General features: G+C 37.9%; 1 protein-coding gene across 3 annotated transcripts in view; it reads left to right on the plus strand.

The window, feature by feature from the left end:
• LOC149146967 (uncharacterized) overlaps positions 1-21049 on the plus strand; it is a 223113-nt gene extending 202064 nt beyond the window's left edge. For all 3 annotated transcript variants that reach the window (XM_089440631.1, XM_089440630.1, XM_089440632.1), the window contains one exon: positions 20766-21049. In XM_089440631.1, coding sequence (XP_089296757.1) covers positions 20766-20864 — 99 coding nt within the window. In that variant the 3' untranslated portion in view covers positions 20865-21049. The remainder of the gene's footprint in view (positions 1-20765) is intronic.
• Positions 21050-24494: the final 3445 nt, after the last annotated feature.

Here is a 24494-nt window from a genome sequence, read left to right on the forward strand (position 1 = left end):
AGCCAGAATCATACACATTCTTTTGTACCCATTTCTGATGCAGACGTCGTGCCCTAAGGCCTGCGGAGGACTGAAGTTGGGTCTCTTGTGGCTTTTATGTGGCTTCCGAAGTGCTTAGGGAAGATTCTCGACAGACAATTTTTTTTCGTATTGGTCATCCACATTCTCTAACGGTTAAGTCAAGTCCTAGCATCAAATTAGAACCTTTTTAGATCAGGCCGCAATCCTTGAGGCTCTTTTGTAGCAGGTCAATGTGAAGAATGTTCCTAAGGCAAATAGAAGGTCGTTAAAGGCTAAAGCTCTTTGTTTACAGAATCCGAACTTCTGAAAGCTGTGAGAAGTCTCCTATAGTCTTTTCCCAACAAGCAAATTCATGTCCTCTTGAAGATCCTAGTCATAACTACAGGTCCTAGGGTTTATTATAGACAAAACTCAGTTTGGAATTTAAATTATAGGTAGTTTTACTCTCTGTTGAAGCACTGTTGTATTTCCTAATTTGTTGTAGCATGTTGGGTGGCATTGGATCTCTATTTGTTGATAAACTGTTGAACTACATTGGATCTCTATTTGTTGATAAACTGTTGAACTACATTATTGAAGTTATTGCATTCATATTATTACAATTTCATATTGCGACACTATCACTATACACAACGTATGGAATTGTATTGAAACCCTAGTGACTTAAAGGAAAAAAACTACGGAAAAATTTTCCCTACAATATTACAAAATAGAAGTACATTTACATACCAACGACTTATCTCAACTTGGTACAAGGCAAGCACTCCAAACCCTAGCTATGAAAATTATAAGAAAACCCTAGCCACCAACTCCTAGCTATGAATAATTCCCAACTAAAGTTGACCACTCAAAACAGTCATTTCACATAAAGTGTACGGTATATCATCACATCACATGACAATTACTTGCCAAGTAAAGCATCTCACTAAGCTCTATCAAAACATGGCATCACATCAAGCTCAAGTCCTGCAAGTAAGGCATCTCACCGAGCTCAAGGTGTCTACACCAACGCTCTTGTCTTCATTAGAGTTTACCAATGCTATCCATCTTGCATCACACAAGCACATGGCTTAAAAGACAACTCCACCACTAGCTTGCAAGTTTTGATGCCCATCCTAGGGCTTGAGTCCTTAAACCCTAGGTCTTCAACTCTTGAATCAACATAAGCACCTAGACCTCCATGAAACATCAGGAGTATAATAAATGAGTCTTCCTCCAACAAAGGTATCACACCAAGTTCAAGACTCATCGAGTTAGGCCCTCCATGATCTTGGCCTAATCTCCAGGCATCACACAAGAACAGGGTGGCAATATCAGCCAAGGCATTAGCTCTCTTGTAGATGTATTCTCAAGGGTCAGAACACTAGTGCTACCTTCTTATTTCACAACAAGAGCCAAGGCTTTTACAAGACCAACCAACAATTCCTTTACCATTATTTTCTCCTCTATGGTTTACGTGCATAGTAAAAACCATAGTGTCCTCATCCATCTCACGAGAGTAATCTCTCCAATAGTATCCAAGTGTTTTCTTTCTTCTCCATGTCTTCTCCCATGGTCTTTTATCACAAACTCAAAGTTTTTCTTCTTAAAAGATTTCTCCAACATAATTACAAAGATAGAATAAAGACTACAACGATAGTAGTCATAACAAAGGCTCTCTCCTCCCTTTATATATATACCAAGTGAGGGAGGCCAACATAAAATAGACCTAGTTCCATACGAGTAACCAATAAGGCAACCCCACATGGAGCATTATAAAATACAAGGATAACAAGTGCCATTCTAAGGATTTTGTTGTTGGAAAAATAGTAGCCATTGTCAGTATTTTCATCATGGAAGAAATGAAAATTTTTAATTTAAAATTTTCCTCCTAAAATATTCAAGTGGGCCTCCTTGTTTAAGTCGGTTGGGCCCCTAAGAGGCACCCATTCGACCCCCCTTGAAAGACTATAAAAAGGAGACCACCTCTCCTCATTTGGACACATTGAATTCTCTAATAATGATCTTTGTTCCAATGCATTAGACATGAAGAAGGGGGATGAAATCAAAAGGAGGAGGGCTTGGCACTTGATCTTGGTAACTGGTTTGGTTGTTCTCTTGATGTTGTTACTTCTGGTGTATTGATGAACATTGAATTCTCTCCACACATAAGGAAAGATTTATGGGTTTTCCCCTTGTGGATTTTGCCCTGGCCTCAGGCCTAAAACTTAGTGTCTTTTGTTTCATTGTCTCATGGTTATTTTACTATTGTTTCATGTTTAAATGGTTGATATTTTTCTTCTGTATAACTTCTGAATAATATTAATTGAATATTATGTGGAACTAATGTTAACTGATCATTGGAAGTAGTTATTTGTTGAAGAAAAAATAATTTTATCTTGTGCCCTAGAAAAATCAGCATGGTATCAAAGCGGGTTGAAGAGCAGTTTTAGGAAGAAAACACCTTGAATTGTCTTCTAAGGCTTATGGATTTTGGCCGAATTTTCAGAGGCACATTTCTCTATGGATATGCAAGTTTCTAAGGGTCAATAATTTGTGTTATGCGAGCTCGGTGATTTCTTATACAAGCTTTGTAATATCTCTTTTATGTGAGCTTTGTGGCTCCTCTTATGTGAAGGTTTACAAGTTGCAAGTGTTAAAGAGGTCTTCGTTTATTGGGCTACTATGGATCAAGTCTAAGGTCTGTTGCTCCTTGTCCGAACTAGAACTCTCTGAGCTTCTTTTGGACTGAGAGTCAATTTTGTCCATGTTTTTCTTTCCATTTGAAGGCCGAGTTTGGTTGTCGTTCATACGAGCTCACTTATGGCACCATATCTTTGTTATACATGCATACCTGTGGCACCAATTGTCCATGAAAATTGCGGACTTGAGATATCTACTCTCTGCGTAAAGTTTGTGGATTTGAGGCCACATATCTATTTGTGGAACCATACACATTTATGAGAATCTAATCAAAATAAGTTACAATCATACCATCATTTCTCTGTGATATTATCATTCCTCTAATGCTAGTAAGAAGACCGAGTTCTATCATGCGAATCTTTGTTGAATTGATGAAATGTCAGATATTATTATCCCTCTGAGACTCATCTTTGTGGCATCGTATGCCCCTCCTACACAAGTCCTGTGGCATCATGATAATTCGAGTGTTGATGTATGTTGATCCAAGCTCTTCTGTAGCTGAGCCATTGTGAAGAAGGTCTTGATCGCTCAAAGTAAAATGACAAGAGAAGAATCTTGATGATGATTGAGGAGAAGAACCCTAAGTATCCCCCTGTTATACATGAAGTCTAAAGCTATATATATATACACACACACACACATCCGTGATTGACATCTCTCAGTGATTGTTCCATGACTATCCAAGATCTAAACCTAAGGAGATCCAAAAGAATCATATCTAAGATCTAGGTATCCAAGTATGGGGAATGATTGTGCTATTGAAGAAAGGTCGATACTCCTAAATTCTGTTATAGGTTGAGTATATTAAATCCCTTGTAACTTGAGTAGAGGATATTGATGATGAAGTCTATCCGAAGTCTGAGAAAAAGGGTCGAGTCCTTGTGTTATCTATGTTTGTTTCTCCTCTCTAAGTACGGTAATCCGGTACAAGATGATTATGGCATCTTTAGATTAAGGATAAAATCAAAATCTCCGAAGACCGAAGTGTTGAGAAATCATTAGGGCAACATAGTTAGGGTTTTATTTAATTTGATTTCTCTTTCTTGAAACTTTCTTGTGATGTTCCTTATTAATTGTTCTTTGCAATTATTATATCTTTTATCATCAAGACAAATGTCAAATAATGAAGATCACAAATACAACAAAATAACACAAGATATAGGCATTAGACAAGGCAAAACCCCTCTTCTAGGGGAAAACCCAAAAAATCTTCTTCTCTTCTTTTAGAACCAAATCAAATGAAACAACCGAGACCCTTTGACCAACAATAAGAACTCCTCCAATCCACCAAGTCAGCCTCCCATGAAGATCATTCAAACTCTAGCCAATTTCTTCACAAGTCAACTCTTCAAGATAAGTCAACAAGGGTCTCGTCCCTCTCTGCAACTCTGCAATTAGGCCTGTACCTTCGGCCTTGCAATTCACCTCAGTCCTCATCGCACTTGTGGTAGAAAAACAATGAATCTCGATCCCTTTCTTCTTCGCTATGTTTATTCTTCCTTTGTAATGATAAAGACTTCTCTTTTAGGCTTCTTTGCACTTCTCTCTTCACTTGAAAATTTTAGATCCAATTCCTTGGATAGATGGAATCACAATGAGGTTGAATACACTTCTATATATAGTCTCTTCAAGGTGGTCACATCCTTCAATGAGGCCGACTTAGTGGAGGAGTGATAAGAGACACCTTTTACATAATAATTTTCTTCTTTGATACAATGAGCCCAAGAAGGGTCTAGTACATAATGACTGATGACATAAAAAACACTCAATGGGTGCTTTGACCTAGAAACAAAATAAATAAAGCATGAAATCCATGCTTATAAATCATTTTTCTTTGACAATAAATTTTATTTTTTCTTTATTTTTGACAAATACTTGAGAATTACAACAATTATGAAGACTGATACTAGTTACATTTCTCAACACTCCCTCTTAACTAGGGAGGTATTCATAATTGTTCAATTGGTACAAGGTTGACCACAATTTGAAATGTTCCAAGAAAAGTACAACATACGCAATGCTAAGGATACCAATACTACTAAGGTATCCTCCCAACAAGGACTAAGGTGTCATCAAGGCAACTTGCCACTATAAGTACCATCAGGCTACAACCCTGGTATCAATCCAACTGGATATAGATACCATCTAGGCCTCCATGCCAAGACACCAACCCTTACAGGGATCTAGGTATCATCAAGGTCAAACACTAAAACAGAGCTCCATAAGACCAAGATACCCTCCCACACCGAGATCTAGACATCATCAAGGCCAAACTATAATTGAGATCTCAACACCAACTAGGCCAAGATGTCCTCCCAAGTACCATCATACAGGCAACTTATGGTACTCATCTCTCCCTCTCAACCAAATCAAAGATATCCACCAATCCAATCATGCTTCTAAAATACACAAACTTCTCAGGGAGAGATCAACACATCAGCTACTTGTTCATCCATTTGAACATACTGTAGCTTCATGACCCCAATCACTTCCAATATATTTGTTCTTATTATCGATATGCTAGCACAATCTCCAGGGTCTTCAACTATTCTGATGCTGCTTAGTTCATCATAATATCCAAACAAATCTTGACGGAAGCTTCCTTCTCCAAATTCTTCAGTAGCACTAAACTCGGCTTCAACACTTCTCAAAACAACCGAATCTTATTCATAGTACATCAATATCAACCACCAATAGTGCCTTAGCTATTCTCCAATCTTATTCTTTCTTCATAGTCTTTACTATACATCATGTTCTTCTTTTCAACTATGGAGGATATACACTTTCCTTCATCCAAGCTCCCTTTCAACTAGGGAGTCCATCATCAACAACTTTATTCTTCCAGCTACATGGGCTCTTTCTTTTGCATCATCATATCATCGAAGGACTTCGATCTTCCAAAACATCATTCCTTTTATCTTCATATGACAACAAAGTCATCTTTCAATCACCAATGTAAACTTCAATGTCATCAGAATTCTTACAGCTCCCTCTTTCTAGCATGCTCAACATCATCATAAAGTTATTATAAAGTATGAGGTCAACAACCTCTTGAAAACTATGTACTTGCAAATCTCATTAACAAGTACAACAAAGCACAAATATATATGTACAAGAGCATAAAATTAGGGTTAGCATCTAGGGTTATCAAAATTTTGAATTTAAACATTAGATATTCGAAACCTAAACCTAGTTAGGGTTTTAATTATAGTAGAAAAAATCAACTAGGGTTACACTTTCATGCCCTAGTTCCTTTTTTTTCAACTGAAGAAATTGTGTCGGGAGTCGCTCTCAAGCATACATAGTCCTGTCTTAGATTGGACCACAAGACCTGTGGGGGACCAAATCTCCCCACCTATCCATTGGACTACATCCTCGGGACTTAGTTCCTTACAACAACCTTTGCTAGGGTTTTGTCACAAACCTTAGATATTATCATCAAAACTTTAATATTAAACCTTCAACAAATAAACCATGTTAGGGTTTTAACCATGTCAGAAGCATTTTACACCTAGGGTTTCATTGTTCATGCCCTAGGACCTTTTTATCAACTTCTACAAGGGTTTTGTCATAAACTTTATGTACTATCATCAAACACTAAAAAGTTAGGGTTTTATCGTGTGCCCTAGATATCATTAACAAAAATTAAAAAAAAATCAAAAGGCTGGGGTTTTACCAAAGTGAACAAATAACAAAAGATAGGTATTACAAGGGTAGATTTAGTCTAAAGATCAAACACCCTCACAATATACGAATCTTCATGATTTTGTAGCAAAGCCCTAGAGATGAGGGAGCAATTTTAGAGACAAAATGGTCGTACCTTTTTTCTACAAATCTTAAAACATACCTTGAGTTTCTTCTTTCTACAAACCTTGAAAAGGCTTCCTCTAAATCTGGATTCTAGCCATAATCCTTACTTTCAAACGTTCTTTAGAATATACCTGCAAACCTTCTTTCCAAGGAAAACGCAAGGTAAAGGATTATAATCAAGTGGCAAAAATAATGTTCGATATAAAGAGGAAATTTGACAACAATGTAATGAAAAAAGAAGGAAACATGTTGGTCAAAGTTGTCATTGATGTCAATATGGCATTGTTGAGATGGAAAATATTCTTGTGATACAGGAATAACCATAACCTCATGCAAACCCTAGGAGAAAACCCTAAGCATGAAGATGATGCATATTCCTTAGCTACATGATAAATCATAAAACCCTAAAGCTCTAGTTTCATGATGCCCTAGCCTAGCTTTGTTAAAGATGCCCATGATATTTGATTTATGAAGACTTATGTTGGTTGAAAAATAAGATGAAGCCCTAATCCTAATAAAGAACTCACGTGGAGCCCTAAGAAGCCCTAGCATTGTTATAAATTCTTGGAAAATAAGATGATGCCCATGAAGACACATATTGAAAAGGCACCCTAGCCTTATTTAATGATGCTCATGATTCTGGAAGCCCTAATCCTAATAGGTCCATTCCATTAATGTCAAACCTTAATGGAGCCTTTACCTTGAATGCCAAAAACATATAGACATAAAATACTAAAGGCTGCCATGAATAAAATAATTATGACAGTTCACGAAATATAATTTTATGGATGGAAAAATGACCTCATTAAAGGTGAAATTGGCATAGGCTTGTAGAGGATTTTTTTTTTTCTCTTTCCAACGAGTTATTACTTGTCTTGGATTGAGAGAAAATGAATTTGCAAGTTGGAATAATTCATTTTTTATGCTAGCTGACATGATCCAACATGAGCAAGTCGGCCTCTCCTCCAAAAAGACACGTTCCTTCATTTTAGGTCAAATTGTGTATAAATATAAAGTCAAAATTCATCATTTCAGCCATCTAATTCGGTGAAAAATTCAGAGAAGAGTACAAAAGGAGAATAGAGGTCGGGGAGAACAAAAGAGATTTATGTTTGGGCATACTTCTGTGATTGAGTATCTTTTGTAAGCTCAGAAATTCGGCCTATATAGCAGTATACACTTGTGTGAAGGCTAATGAAACTCGGACCTGTGATAGACTGTCACCTCTAGAAGCTCGGACAACAAAACATTCACCTGGAAGCTCCTACACCTGTGCACCTGTAGTTTCACTTTCTTGGACCTGTGATAAAAGGCTCAATTTGCAGACCCCGGACCAGTGAACAAACAATTTTTTGAGGCTCAGATTGCAGCCCTTGTTGGAGATTAGAATCTCAGACTTGTTGAAGAAGTGTTGGCTTCAGACCTGGTTGTGGAGAAGTATTTAAAGAACTCGGATTGCAGAAGGACAGTTCTGTGGAGAAAATAAGAGGCTCGGGTTTAGGATTCAGACCTATTGGATATTCTTTGCTACCTTACCTCAGACCTAACCATAGATATCTCAGACTTAGCACCTATACATCAGATCCCCACCTATGGAGAAGTTGCAACCTTAAGGATAGTCACTTTAACAAGCTCAGACCTGTAGCATTGCAGAGGCTTAGTTATCTGTGATATTGGAGAGTGAATACCATTGTCAGGAAGCTGCTAAGTGTGCCCTAGAACAGTGATTTTGAAGAACGTTAAGGGACTATGTGAGGACTTGGTGGAGGAGAATTGTTGTGTAAAGGCAGTATTATTGAAGTGTTCCTAGAAGATTTCTAGAATAGTCTTGAAGTCCCTTTTTAAGCAAACATTGGACCAGACTCAGAATTGTCTATAAAGAGATTTTGGACCATCTTCAAAAGTTTTCTCTTGGAGTACCGTTGAAGACACTTTGTGAAGATATCCTTGAGCATACCTTGGAGAGTACTTTGGAGCAGACATCTGAAGACAGTTTGGGCTTTGCTTGACACATCACCAAAGCATTATTGAAGGATCTTTGAAGTCTTGGTAAAGCAACTTGTTGAAGGACATTGTATGTAGACCTATTGAAGCCTCTTGGAGACATTAATTGTAGACCATGATGCATTGCTAAAGTCATCATGAAGTGACCTTGGAGAATTTGTTTGGGTGAAATGAAGAGTTGTGGTGACAACTTCTGAGAAGATAAAGTTGTCATTGATGAAGTGATTTGCAGATTAAGTGAAGGCATTGTTGAAGGTGAAGATTTTGTCAGGGCTTATTGTAGAAGATATTGGGAGCCATGAAGAACCGTTAAACTTATCTTGACAAATTGAAGTAGTGGGTTGGAGCCCTAGAGGATAGGAGTCCTCAAGAAGACCAGGTTGGGGCCTCATAGAGACAAGGTTGGTACCTTGGGAAGATAGGGTTGGAGCCCTAGAGGTTGGTGTGACGTGAAATCCAAGTTGGTGCTTGGCAAAATACAGGTTGGAGCTTGGTGGATTAGAGATTGGTGTCTTCGTCTAGGGTTGGAGCTCTAATTATTATTGTACTTGATTTGTTATAAAGAAGAGGATTGGAGTCCTCGTTATTTCTGAGTAATAAAATTATTATTCTATCATTGTTCAGTTTGTGTTCTAATTATAAGTAATCTTAATTGGTAAAATTAACAATTGAAGAGAAATACTGATTCACCCCCCTCTCAGTATTTCCAACAATTGGTATCAAAGCCAATACCTTCACTCAAAGCCTAACAACTTGAAGGTAGATCCTTATAACACAAATGGAAAAGTCAAGGAGGAAGGCCTCCAATCCTTCTAAAGATGTCTCTTCTTCAACCGTGAAAACTAAAGATAATCAAATTGGGAAAACTCCATTGTTCAATGGAAACTTTGATATATGGAAGGCAAGAATGAAGAATTTTTTAATGGCTCAAGGTTTTGAAGTTTGGGAATCAGTGATTATTGAAAGCGCGATGGAAGAAGAATCCAGAGAATATAATGCAAAAGCAATAAAAGCAATCTTGAGTGGGCTATCAGATCCTATAAAGGCCAAGACGGAGAAATGTTCATCGACAAAAGGTATGTAGGACAAACTTCAAGATCTTCACTGAAAAGGAGCATTGACCATGACCTCTAATCAAGAAGATGATGGAAGCAAGAAGGAAATCTAGAACCCATGAAGGAAACTGAAAACAAGAATGAAGACATCAAGACCAAGGAGGACCTAGAAGATGAAGAAAATGAAGAGATCTGAAGGCAAAACTCTTAGCTGCACTAGAAGAGATAAGCAGTTTGAAAAGGGAAAATGAGGAGCTCAAGAAGCAAGCGCAAGATGGTGACCATGACCATAACAAGACAAGGAAGGAAGTTGATAAAAGAAATAAGGAGCTAACCAAGCTTAAGGAAGAACTTCATCAAAACAAGAAAAGACATCATGAAGAAGTCATATCCATGACAAATGAATTGGACAAAGCAAGAAGAAGGGAAGACAATTTGTCAAGCCATCTTCAAAAAAGACATGAAGACTTGAACAAACTTGAAGCAAAAATTGGTCAATACAAGGAAGAGGTCTCCTCCCTTAAATCTCAACTAGAAGAAGCAAAGAAACAAGCACAAGGAGCTGAAAGGGTGATCAAATTTTTGAACCTCTTGGAAGGACAAGTCGATGAAGCTAAAAAGGAAAGAAATACCATGATATGCCAACTAGAAGAAAAGGATGAAGACATCACCAAATCAAAATCAGAAGTCATCTCACTTAAGGCCCAATTATGTGAAGCAACGAGAATGAAGGAAGAAATGGAGAAAGGAAGCAAAGAAGGATGAAGAATGCAAGATGATGAAAGAAGAAATTGATATCCTAAAGAAAGAAATTGATCAACTGAACAAGAGTCTAAAGAGCTCTCAAACCCTAGATGACATCCTAAGTCATCAAAGATCTCCTCTTGATAAATCAGGTCTTGGATATGCAGGTGAACCCTCAAACAAAAATGATGCAAACCCTAATGCTTCAAACAACAAGGATGTGGAGAAGCTTGGAAGAAATATTGATGCCCCCAGTTCCAACAAAAGCAAGGAGAAGAATCAAGATGACATTGGAAGAAACCCTACTCCAAGAAGATATGCAGATGGTGTCAAGAATGTAAGAGGCAATAAATTTGATCAAAGGATCCCAAGACAAAATGACCTTAGAAGTACATCAAGGCAATCTCCATCCTCTAGGTACAAAAGTATATTTTTTGGTTATTGCTATTCTTGTACAAATTTTGGGCATATGGCAAAGGATTGTAGGGCATACCACAAGGACAAATATAATGGTCCTCATCAGTCTTCTAGAAGCAACTTTTCAAGAAGAATTCATGCTCCCTCATTAATGAACAAGATGGAGTGCTTCAAATGTCATAACATTGGACATATGGCTCATTCTTGTAACTTGACATGGGTTCCTAGCCAAGCTAAAAACATGACTACCAAGCAAGAGAAGAAAGTCAAACAAGTTTGGAGAAGAAAGCAAATTGGATCAAAAAGCCTCTTGAACACTTAAGACATCAACTCATGCTGTTGATCTAATGAGTACATCTTTGGCATATATGATATTCCAAGTTTTGAGGATGAAATTCTGCCAACAAGGAGACCATGCATACTCTTAGGGGGAGCTTGTGATTCTTGACTATTCTTGCAGAAGCTATTCGTGAAGAGCCCTATGAAACCCTAATGAGTTACACATGAACAGTGATGCTATGAGGCATATCTCCCGATGGATCATCGTTAAAGATGTCTTCCACTTGATCATAAGGCAGCAATCTTTCCCTTTGCCTTAGCAACCCTTGAATTCACCTAATTCCCAAGTGGACTCTGTCTTGGCCCTCATGACCCTCTTTGCTTGCATGTTGTACAAAATTCATATGAGTCTGTACAACCCTCTATATGACCCTTTTGTGTTGATAAAGTCTGTTTGGCTAAAAGTGACGACTGGATGGAGAATCTGAGAGTTGAATGACCTCTTTTCCTTGCCCTCACTGCACTAGTCTGAGTGCCCTAATTGCTAAACACACTTGTGAAATTGTTGAGCAGAACACACACTTTTGATGCACTAAGTCAATATCTCCACTAGTTGCTTCATCTCCTCTTTATAATTCGACTGGGGCCCACCTAGCAAAGTCAATGGTTGAGATTTACTTTAATTTGTAAGGCTGAAATCTCTTTATAATTTGACAAGAAAATAAAATTTTTTCTAAGTCAATACATAGGAAATAGATTAGGTCCGCAATAGTGGAAATCTGTGGGTCCCTTTGCTAGTCTAGGTATCATAGACTAGACAAAACTCTTGCTCTAACTCCAATCAATACATGTGCCTTGTTGCTCATTTCTGGAATTTGGAAGTCCAATAGCCATGTACCTAAGAATAGGAAACTCTCTATAATGAAGGTGCCCCGTCCTCTTCTGCCACAACTGACAAAAGTTGTCACTACTATGAGCCAGAGCTTGAACAAGCTCACACTGTAACTTGTACAAATTACCTTCTCTAACTGTTAAGTTTAGGTATGTTCTATGCTAGAGGAATTTATTTCAATTTTCACAGTAAGCTCAATATCTTTTCCAGATTAGTAATCACATCAGCATTAAAGTAAACTGCAGATAGAACATAAATATAAATTGCAGAAGACAAGCCAAGACAAGAGGACACAAGATGTGGTGCTAGCTAGGGACAAACCCCAATGTGGGGAAACCCTTGATCAATTCGTCTTATATGTTCTTCAATAGTTCAGCAAAGAGAGAGATAGTACATATACATTAAAAGTCAATCCTTTGACTTATCTAAATAAGAGCAGAGATCTTCTCTAAGAAGATAACATATAAGGTAGCTGATCTCTTTAGGGTTCCTTTAGGGTTCCCTAGATAGCGTTGAAACTCCCTTAGACATAAGACCCTTTTCTTGGCTGCATTGAGGGCTTACACTTTTACTGCCCCTCTTGACTGCGGCTAGGGCACATCCAAGACTGTACCTTCCCATGGCAACGTTCAGATCTAGGACATGCCTTCTTCCATGACATCGTTGAGCTAGGGCATCCTCTCCATGACTGCTTTTTAGGGCATCATCTCCATTACTGTGTTTTAAGGCATCTTCTCCATTAGGGGCAGCATTGTCTTCTTGGGATCTCTCCTCCCAGCAAAACCTAAGACAAGTGGAGAGGAAGAGATCACAAGAAGTGTGTGTACAAATGACCTTCAAGGCATCTCTATTTATGCTAAAACGTTGAGCACAAGTGGGTGCAATTTGGTTGTTGGCCGACCTTGACGAATTGTCCCATAACACAAATAAATTCATATCTCCTGTAACGAATAAAATATATAAATAATATAAATATAATGTATATGATAATAATCATAATTAATTATTAGTTAAGTAGTAATTAGGTTGAAGAGGCATGTCTAAATGAGACATGACTCTTCATTAAGAGACACTTGCTTGGTATATAAGCGAGCCTCTCGTTCTCATTTGTAATTCATTCTATTCTTATTCATTTTAATATAATATTTATATCCTTAATGGATATCTATATATTCCATGTTTTCTGGAGTAATTAATTTTTAGAAGGAACTTTGTTCACTTCATTTGGTATCAAAGCAGTTCGGTCCTCTAGGTTGTTTAACCGGTGCACAAAGCTCGTTCTCCTATCCAAGTCTTTGACTATCGAAATTCGTCAATCTTGTTGCCGTATAATTGAAGCATTTTGCTCAATATTTGGGAGTTTCTCCTTTTCTCCGTTTTTCTAGGCCTTTGGCCATAAAATTTTTTTAACCAAAAATATATATATATATATATATATATATATATATATATATATATATATATATATATATATATATATATATATATATATAAGTAAATAAATTAAAAAAAGAAGAAGAAAAAAAGTAAAAGAAAAAACAAAACGGATACAAAATATCATACCAAGTATATTTAAAACTTTTTACGTGGAGAACATTTTAACGAAGGTTTTAAAAACAACCCATGGTAATAGCCCATGGTATTTTATAAGTTAAAGAAAAAACAAGGATACAAAAGCTCTTACGTGAAAGGTAAATATTACTTTTTACATGCAATTTTAAAAACAACCCATGGTAATTGCCCATGGTATTTTAAAAGTAAAAGATATTTTGATGACATTGGAGAAAAAAGGTGTGATCTAAATAATTTTAATTGTTCAAATCTAAAGATTATGACCGTACCAAGAGTCATGTCTCATCCAAATTAGTCACGTCTCATCCAAATTCTCCAAATTCTCTGAGAAAAAAAAATTATTATAATTATAAAAAAGGATACTATATAAGCCTTATATAGTTACATATAAAAGGAAAAAAGTTTGAATTTAAAGGACTTAAACAACACCAATGTTCCCTAAAGAGAGCGCGGCGATGAAGGCGTTTAGGTTTTCAGAAGATATTCACAGTGCCGCCGCGGACCCAAAAGAACAGATCCGCCCCGGATCGGCTAGAGATCTGATCGATGGACGCTATGAGCATGGAGCCCCCTCTGGGTACTGGATCGAATATGCGGATGGAAAGGTTTCTCATGCATCGAAGGTGTAGAGAGACTACTCCACGGCGGCATCAGGAACTTTTCTTCCGGTGTTTTATACTCCAAGACAAGTGGTCTTCATCCTGTTACGTCTTGATATGCCGTCGGACGAGAATTTCTGGCACAGCAATGGAAGATCTGCTGGCGACTGTGAAGGGAAGAGGCATCTGCAAGCCTTTATGGCCTATTTAGGCACCCTGTGGTTTCGATATATCGACCGAGGAAGTTTATTCAGAGGAAAAGCCGCAGATCAAGCTGAGGGCAGGTGTAGGGCCCTGGCTCCACGGCGTCTCGAGTTTCCCAAGCCCTCTACAATGCAGATCTGGTTTTATCTGCCCTTTCTTGGCATTTTTAGGCTGCACGGTTCAGATCCAGCCTACCCTGTCCACAAAGACAGCAGATCGGGGCCGGACCAAAAAGCCTGGGGACTGCATGGAGTAGATCCGCTCCTCCCAGTAACGCAGGGGCATAAATTTTGCAGAATGGGCTTGGAATCACAAGATCTAGCCCATATGTGGGTACAGCCAAAGCCCAGGAAGAAGATCGAAGGCACAAACAATAGATCGTGCAGAACTTTCGCAGAACCAGTCATGCAAAAGGACAAACGAGTAAAAACGGGACAGGTAACAAATAATTGTTTTCAGATTCTGATTAAACCCCCTCAGGGGAAATCTCGATTACTATGGGTGCATGCAGGTGATACCCCCATGTAGCTAAAACGACAAATATGTGCAGAAATGGGGTACCCAGTTCAGGCCCAGCATCTGATCAGTGGAAGACGGTCCCTTCAGGACTGTAGATCTCTGGGAAGTTATGAGATTGGGCCAGGATCAAGCATTATTTTAAATCTCAGATTGAGAGGAGGGGCTCTGCCTCAGGGACAGTCAAACTCCTCAAGGGGAGGATCTACATCAAAACCCACAGGATCCTATCGCGACGCAGCAAAAGGGAAAGAACCTCAAAAGGGGAAAGAACACTCAGCTGTTAATACACCTCCAGGGCAGTATATCGTGGATGAAGTACCAGAGAGCCCCTCCATACCTCTGGATATCCCAGAGGTACAGGGCATTTTCTTAGATCTACAAAAAAAAGCAGTTATTTGTAGATTTAACGGATTCTGGCCCAAAACGGATGCTTTGTACCAATGGATCCACACGGTCTGGACAACAAACTGCCAGATCCATCTATGCTCGAAGGGTTTCTTCATAGTAATCTTCCGTGTTGAAGAAGAAAGGGAAAAAGCACTCACTGAAGGACCATGGTTCTAGGGCAGTGCGGGATTATTTGTTACCCCTTGGTTTCCGGAGTTTGATCCAAACACCATGGTGGTATCAGGGATGCCGGTATGGGTAAGGTTGCATAACCTTCCGATACATTTTTGGCACTTCAAGACCTTATCAGTTATAGGAAACTCCCTGGGGAAGATGTTAAAGATCGATACTGAGAGACATTTAAAAGGAATCTTTACTTTTGCTAGAATATGTGTTGAGGTAGATCTCAGTCAAGGTCTACCGGAAAGCATCATTCTGCATTTCAACAATACTCAGTGGAAACAACCTCTGGACTATGAGAATACAGCTTTCAGATGCAGAGGATGTCAACAAACAGGCCATTTGTTCAATGCATGCAAAAGCTTTAACAAGAGCAAGCCACAACAAAGGAAGCACAAAGGATGGCAGAACATAGATTCTGTAACAAAGAAGAGAACCGCGGGAAAGAAAGCTCCCTCAGTATCAGAAGAAGATGAAACAGAAGCAAAGGAGGATGATATCACACTAGAGGAAGTTGAAACAGAGAACCAGAAGGAAAAAATAGTAGTCAACAAGGATTCACAGCCTCTCTCAAATCAGGCAGAGTCCCAGCAAAATCAGGCAGAGATGACAAGCGTGGATCAAAGCATGGGAGGCATCAAACGGCAACATCACTCAGACACTTCAGATTCAGATAAAGAAACAGGACATCCGAATGTAACAACACAGTTAGTCATTGCTTCAACCGAGGCCATTGTGGGAGATTGGCGCAAGGTTGAAAAGAAAAAGGGGAGGAAAACCTGAAGCCTAAACTCAGGCTTTTTTCTCTTTTCTTGTCCTTCTATTTCTCTCTTCTTACTTCTTTGTGCACGTTAGTTTCCTAACGATGCGGGCCATATGGCATCTCTCTGTTTTTGCTCTATTGCATAAGCTGGTGTAACTTTTTCATTAATTCTTTAATAAAAGGTTACCGTTTTTTCCTTGGAAAAAAAAAAAAGGAAAAGTGGGTCTCAAAAAAGTATATATAAATTTGATAATATATATAAATTAAAATTATATAATATATATAATTTATAATTATATATATTAAAAAAAATTATTATTATATAAAAAATTTATTAAAAGAGTGAACAAAAGAAGAAGAAGAAGAGAATATTTGAAATATATATATATATCTTAGATTTTTATAAGAAAGAAGTGGAAATATATTTTATAGATTAAAATAAATAAATAAACTATATAAAAAGAGAGAAGAAAAAAGAGAGAGAATATATCATATAAAAATTTAAAAAGAAGGAAGATAAAAGAAGTGAAGAAAAAGAAAAAAAATGGAATCCATGAGTAAGGAACAAAGACAATCAATCACAAGAGATATAGAACAATTAATTACAATATTTGAGCGACTTGAGAAGAGAAAGAGAATGGATTCCTTCTTCGATTCTCTACTTCTATCATCACTCCCACAGAATGATGTTATCTAGTGTACCAAGAAAGTGAAGCTAAAAGATCACGAGAATGACAAAATAGCCAAAATTCAACAAAGCAAGGAAGTGTTAGAAGGTGAACATACAAATCTTGTGGATATACATTACAAAGAAATAATGGAAAAGGACGAAGAAATTTCTCGTCTCAAGGACCATGTCGAAAAATTGCTGGCACAAGTGAAGAAGACTAAAATCACAAAGAAAGAACTCAAGAAGCACTTATCAGAACAAGAAGAGGAAACTTTGCGCTTAAAGAACTTTAATAAAAATTTATTAGAACAAATCGGAGATCTAAAAGATGAAATACTTGTCGGAATCGGATGAGAGGGATCCAAGAATAATATCAGCTGCCATTAATAAGATGACCCACATGGAGTTTGGCCATAGTTGCCAATTTTAACACTAACCCCAATCACCTTAGTTGTGTCTTGGCTAGATCCTTTCGGCTTGATAGATGCTTGCCCTTTCTTGAACTCCACTACAAGACCCTTATCCTCCATGATCAAAACTAAAAGAAAATTCTTATTGAGCCCTGGAACAAACAATACATCTTTCAAGTCCAAACAGCTCCTTCACTCGAGTTGGAATGAAATCGAACCCACTCCAGCTACTAAATACTTGGCATCATCACCAAGATCCAACTACATTGTTAAGCCTTGCTTTGTTATACTCCTAAACAACTATCAAGCTGATGTCACATGAGGAGATGCTCCATTCTCCACATACCACATGTCCCTTGGAACTATGCTCGTAGAAAGACAAAAATCCAATGAGATTCTCGAACTTTGTAGCAAACTTGCTCATCTAGTTCTTTGTTGATGCTGCCCCCTGCTTCTACTGCTACTTCACTTTGTCATTCTTCTTCTTTGGACACTACAATGCATAATGTCTATACTTATGTCTAATGAAACACTTGATTTTACTCAAGTCCTTCTCTTGCTATGAGACTAACTCTTCACCTTTACCATTACCTTTTACTAGAACCCTTTGCTTTGTCCTTCTTCATTTGACAAATTAGGGCTAGGTTTTTGTCACCTTCCTTCTTGTTGGCTTTTGACTCTATTTGAGTCTCCTGATATAGACAACCCATAGTCTCATAATTTGGAAGCTTCTCGTGAGCACAAACCCCTTAAACAAATGGTTCCTAGGAACTTGGGAAACCGTTCAATGCCATGTTCACTAGCTCAACATCCTCCACCTTCTCCCCGACTGTTGCAGGCTGATCAATGATCTAAGTGATCTTCATAGGTAACTGGTAACTATGTCAAATCTGAACATCTTTATGTATCAGAGCTTGTTTTTCAGGATTATCTTCCTGTCAGTGTTTTTACTCTAGTAGAGGCTTACCAGGGCATCAAACATCTCCTGGGATGTACCCTTCTTGGAAATGTGAGGAATCAAGTGATACTTAAGCATCCAAGATCACCCAGTTGGCTTTAACCTCCTTTTTGGCTTCCAACTGCCATGGATCTGTCAACAATGTAACTGCGTGCTCAATAATATCCCAGAGGTCATTTTCCTCCAACAACAATGTAACCCTAGCTTTCCATGATGAGAAATTTGAGGTTCCATCCAGTTTGTCCTCAAATCTAAGACTTTGTTGTTGCAATATTCCCATATCTAAACAAATTGCCCTGAAAATGTATTTAGTCCTTCAAGCACCAAACAAAAAATAACTGTTGGTCCCCATATTTGCTAGATCTGTGTGTTTTATGCACAAATGTGCACTAGATCTTTCAAGATCTGTCTACTAGTCACTCAGGTCTGTAAGATTTGCCTGTTATAAATCTAGATTTGCACTAGATCCTTCTGCTGGAGTCTGGAAACTTGCAAATCTCAATCAGATACGTGGCTTTGATACCATGTTAAAAAAATATCTATCTAGATCCTAGGTGAATAACTTTTTTATGATCTTAGGAAATAAAACTTGCTCGCTTTGATACCATGTTAAAAAAATATCTATCTAGATCCTAGGTGAATAACTTTTTTATGATCTTAGGAAATAAAACTTGCTGAATTTTTAATTTAAACAAAAAAAATTCAGATCATGGAATTAAATTACGCACACTGGCTGGAAAATAAATCAGCAGAACCAAAAGATAAATTTTTACTGTCCTTCAAATCAGTTTTTCATTAATTTTCTCAAAACTTACGAGGGCTCTTCAATAAGGAAATTCTGCCCACTGAAAAAGAAAATCTACAACAAATTCCTGGCACTCATACAGCCCTATATGGTGCTGAGATAAACTTGACCTGCTCTCTGAAAATCAACTGAGATCATATGGCTTACTGCTGAGTTGAACTTCTCTTTCTACGCCCATTTCAGACAGCCTCCTCTTTTCTTGAAATCGTATTGCCTCCATAAATCTGGCTGAAGTCTATTTCCCTTTGCTGCTCTGTTTCCCTCTTCTTTGTGGCTTGTACACTGAGTGAACTCTATCTCTTTGTGCAATTGAGTTACTGTGTCCCATTTCCTTCTTCTTGCATTGCCTTCACAATTTTGAGATGATGACTAAGTCTCCACAACCTAATCTTTCATTGAGATCAACACTTGAGATTAAATCCCAATTTAACTAGAGATCAATGGTGGAGATTTATCTAAATGACTAGTGTAATTAAATTACACTTTATTAGATTTTTGGTTAACTTAAAATTAAAAGACTCCACTTTGATAAACTGAATTTCAAAAATAGAATGGAAATTCTTGTCCAAGCTACAAATATCAACAATTGTATTATATATCGAGTCTTAGGGCATGTTACAAAGTCAAGTTAGCCTCATTAAAGTAGTTATGCTGCATTAAAAAAAAGAACGGTTCCTAACTAACTAGAATAACAAAACTTGCTTCACGTTTGTGAAGGCATATATGTAACACCTTTGTCTCGTTGAATATTGGGTAAATTTAGAATAAAAAAATATTTTCTGCATCTATTCCGTAGACACTTATACATGTCATTTTGGCATTATTCATACAAGAAATTGGAGTATACATTTCATGAGATTGATGTTGCTCCATAATACACCTACAACTGCAAATTTGACACAAAACCTGTGTGGAAGTTCTTGTCCTAGCTATTGGGTAAATTTTGAATAACAAAATATTTTCTGCATCTATTCCGTAGACATTTATACATGTCATTTTGACATTATTCATACAAGAAATTGGAGTATACATTTCACGGGATTGATGTTGCTCCATAATACACCTACAATTGCACATTTGACACAAAACCTGTTTGGAAGTTCTTGTCCAAGCTACAAACATCAACAATTGTATTATATATCGAGTCTTAGGGCATGTTATAAAGTCAAGTTACCCTCATTAAACTATTATGACATGACATTATAATAAAGTAGTTATGCTGCATTAAAAAAAAACGGTTCCTAACCAGCTAGAATAACAAAAGTTGCTTCACGTTTGTGAAGGCATATATGTAACACCTTTGTCTCATTGAATATTGGGTAAATTTTGAATAACAAAATATTTTCTGCATCTATTCCGTAGACATTTATACATGTCATTTTGACATTATTCATACAAGAAATTGGAGTATACATTTCACGGGATTGATGTTGCTCCATAATACACCTACAACTGCACTGAGTTCCAGGATTGGCAATTCTTTATAATATTTACAAGTATGGAGTCCTCGGTTCATGAAAGTTGTTGAAATCCCCCACTTTTAGTCTTCACAACTTACAATGACAATTTTTTCAATCTATGTCTCATCTTTATATTCTTTAATTGCGTAAATAACATTACACTTTATTTTTTATGAAATTTCACAGGCTTAGTTATCTATTCTGGATCTTTTGTTTGCAACTTTCCACCCAGTTCTGCCATGCTGGACTCTCTTGTATTGCCATTTTTTGTGTTTATTTTCATTGGCAACTTGTATAGATTCAATACGCAGTAATTGACTGACATATGTTCCAGGCAATATTCTTACGACATGGAGGACATGCTGGAGCAGTTGGGGCAATGCTACATGATTTAGATCCAACCTCAAGGGAGGATGCTTTTTTATTAATATAGCCCGAGGCATGAAGTATCTATATAGTATATATGTAATGAAACAGGACCAGTAAGTTAAGTTATAGTAATAATAAAGCAATTTGATTGCTTTTGAAATAGCATTTGATTGCTTTTGAAATTGTATACAAGTGCTCGCAGGCATCCCTTCATCCCTTCTGTAATATATTTTGGGTCAGTGCTTCTTATTTTATGTATATATTGTGGTTTCTCCTTATGCACATAGATAGACATAAGATTAGTAGTAGTACAGGTTTAACATATGGTGAATGATGAACCTCGGTATGTCTAAAGCCAAATTAAATGGGATTCTAGTCCTATATGATCATCATATTGCATCTAAACAAAATCACTGGCCAGAAATTATATCCATATGGTTAGCTGAGCACTATAAAGAAACACTTAATGTGTGTTTATGGCATGTAAGTGCCTCCTTAAAACTGACGACTTTGTTCGATGATGGTAGTCTTCACTTACGGCTTTGATTTGATAAAGAGATTGTCAAATCTACAGTGAGCACTACAACAAATCCTAGTCCACGATAAATTTTGAACATAAAGCACATAAATGAAATTGAAACCATGAAGAAGAGAACAAGAGAGATGGTGCTTTGAAAAATAGTCTTAAAACAACGCAGAGTTGCGGGGGAGCGCTCCCCCCCCCCCCCCCTCGAACCCGCTCCCAATCTGCGCTCCGGGGGGGGACCGGCTCGGGAGTGGGTCGGGAGCGCGCTCCCGATAAAAAAATTTGCATTCCCTGCCAAAATCGGGAGCGTCGCTCCAGGAGCGAAAATTACAGCTTGGGATTGATCAGGTTGCGATCGCTCCCGATTGCTCTCGAGCGTTAAATTTTCGCTCCAGGAGCGATTTGAGTGATGCGGGGAGCGTTCCGCGTGGAAAAAAAATCGCGAACGTGAAAAAAAAAAATAAAAAAAAAATGTTTTAAAATCACTTTGGGGCAAAAAAAAATTTAATTATCACTTGAATGAGTTGAGTAGAAGCTGGAGAGCAAGAGCAAAGGAGCGAGGAGAAGCGAGGAGCAAAGGCCGAGGAGCAAAGAGCAAGCCTGCAAAGAGGTTAGTAACTTAGTAATTTAGTATTTTAAATCTTAGTTAGGTAGTAATTTAGTTTAGTTTAGTTTAGTTTAATTTATTAACTTTATTTAGTAAAAAAATCATGAATCTAAATTAAATTAATTAATCTAATTAATTAAATTAAATTTTCCATTCATATTCCCATTCCCATTAAATTTTGCAGATTCAAAAGCCTACAAATATCAAATATCATGGACCTGGCTATATTTCTTGACATTTTCCTTTTCTTGGTCCCTTTTATGATTATTATGGTGTTGGAGAGTAGGAAACGGAGGGGCCAAAATGAAGAGGGGGATGAAGAAGCTGGAGAAAGTGGATTTGATGAAAACCCCAGTGAAGAGGAGCTGGAGGAGGGTGAACATGACTCTCAAAAAACTAAACAAGACCAAACCCCATTGTGGAAATATGTTAACAGGCCTGAAGCAGGGAGAGGGGGTGGAACCACTAAATTTCATTGCCCCCATTGCAACAATAATTACACAGGTTCATACACCCGTGCCAGAAAACACTTCTGTGGGAAAAGGCCATGGGATGGAGATAAACAAATAGGAATCAAAACTTGTCCAGCGGTGTCAGCAGCGGATAGAGCCAAATACATAAGGGAAGAGGAGGAAATGCAATACAAATCTAAAAAATCAAGGGGTTTCTTTGAACCAAGCTCACAATCACAAGCACAAAGAACTCCTTCAGCGTCCTTCCAAGGCAGTGGATATGGAGGCACAGGGTCATCAGCTTTAAGGCGTAGAACCATATCAGATTTCCTTGATGAGGGGTGTAGGAATGATGTGGATTCAAAGGTTTACAAGTTTCTCTATGCATGTGAGATACCATTCAATGTTCTTCGCTCACCTTATTGGCACGAAATTGTTTCTGCCATAAATGATGCCCCTAAAGGATACAAGAGCCCTGGGTATGACAAGGCAAGAACCGTTGGACTTGATCATGAAAAAGCAAAAATATCACATTCTTTGAATAAAATGACAAGTTCTTGGACTGACCATGGGGTGTCCATTGTATCTGATGGATGGACAAATGTAAAAGGCAAGCCATTGATAAATGTTCATGCTGTGTCTGTTAGTGGTGCCATCTTTCTAACTGCACATGATTACTCAGACAAGTTCAGGACCGCCATCAACATTGCAGAAGCATTACTTGAAACAATTGACCGTATTGGGCCATACAATGTCATCCAAGTCATCACTGATAATGCTCCTAATTGTAAGGCAGCGGGAGCAATTATTGAGGATAAATAACCCAACATATTTTGGTCTAGATGTTTGGTTCACACATTGAACCTTTTGATGCATGATGTTGTCAAGAACAAAAATGCACAATACAAATGGATTGGTGATTTGTACAAGAAAGGCAAACAAATGATAAAATTTATTACAAATCATAGCAATACCCATGGCCTTTTCCGCAGTCACTCGAGATTGGAGTTGTTGAAGATTGCGAAGACCAGATTTGATAGCTATTACCTCACCTTCAGGCGCCTTTTGAAGGTAAGAGAGTCATTGGCTAGCATGGTATCAAGTCCACATTGGCAGGTATTGAAGGAAAGGGCTACAAATGCAACTGACAGGCAAGGTTTTGAACTGGTGGAGGAGGCCGCTCTTGATGGTCAGTTTTGGACAAGTGTGAGGCAAGTATTGGATTTCACCAAGCCCATTTATCACATGATTCGGTTTGCAGATACAGATAAACCAATGATTGGCGAGGTGTATGAGCAGATAGATACCATGTTGGGGCAAATAAAAGATACTGTTCATAACAGAGATCCCGACTTGTACAAACTGATTCATGATTGTGTGTGAACGGTGGAATAGACTTAATCTTCCACTACATTGCTTGGCATATATCCTTACGCCAAAATACTACTCTACATCTTGGTTGGGCCAACCTGCACTAGGGGGTGGGATTAGGACCAAACCCCATTTAGATGCACAGGTAACTAGTGGATATTTGCAAGCATTAGAAAAGTTGATACCTGACAGGGAGGAATGTGCAGTGGTGCGCCTTGAAATAGGCAAATACTTCAGTGGCACTAGTTTGTTTGGTAACTTCCATGCAATGGAAGACAGAGACAGATTTGATTCTCTTACATGGTGGGAAACATATGGCGGCCAGGGACTTTTGCCAAAATTGGCAAAAAAAGTTCTATCACATGTTGTAAATACTTCTTCTGCAAAGAGGTGTTGGAGCACCTACAACGTCATACATAATGTAAAAAGAAACAGACTCAATGAAAACCGAGCAAAAAGCTTGGTTTATGTGCACTACAACTTGAGGTTGTTGAGTCATTACTGTGATCGGGCTTATGAGGATCCCACATATAAAATTTGGGACAATCACCCAAAGGATGACAATTTGGAGGATGGCACTATACATCTTGAAGAACTGGAAGAGGAACTTATAAGGGATGAAAATGAAGCAGCTGCAGCAGCCATGCCACCTCCACCATCCAATAGTAGTGCTCGAGTTTCAAGTCTTGTTCCTTAGTTGTCGCCACCTCCATCTACACCCTCAGGTGGAGGGCATGT

Source organism: Pinus tabuliformis, chromosome 9 (genome assembly GCF_031772625.1).
Source record: "Pinus tabuliformis cultivar Carrire ecotype Pingquan chromosome 9, CPIR1, whole genome shotgun sequence".
NCBI classification, from domain to species: Eukaryota; Viridiplantae; Streptophyta; class Pinopsida; order Pinales; family Pinaceae; genus Pinus; species Pinus tabuliformis.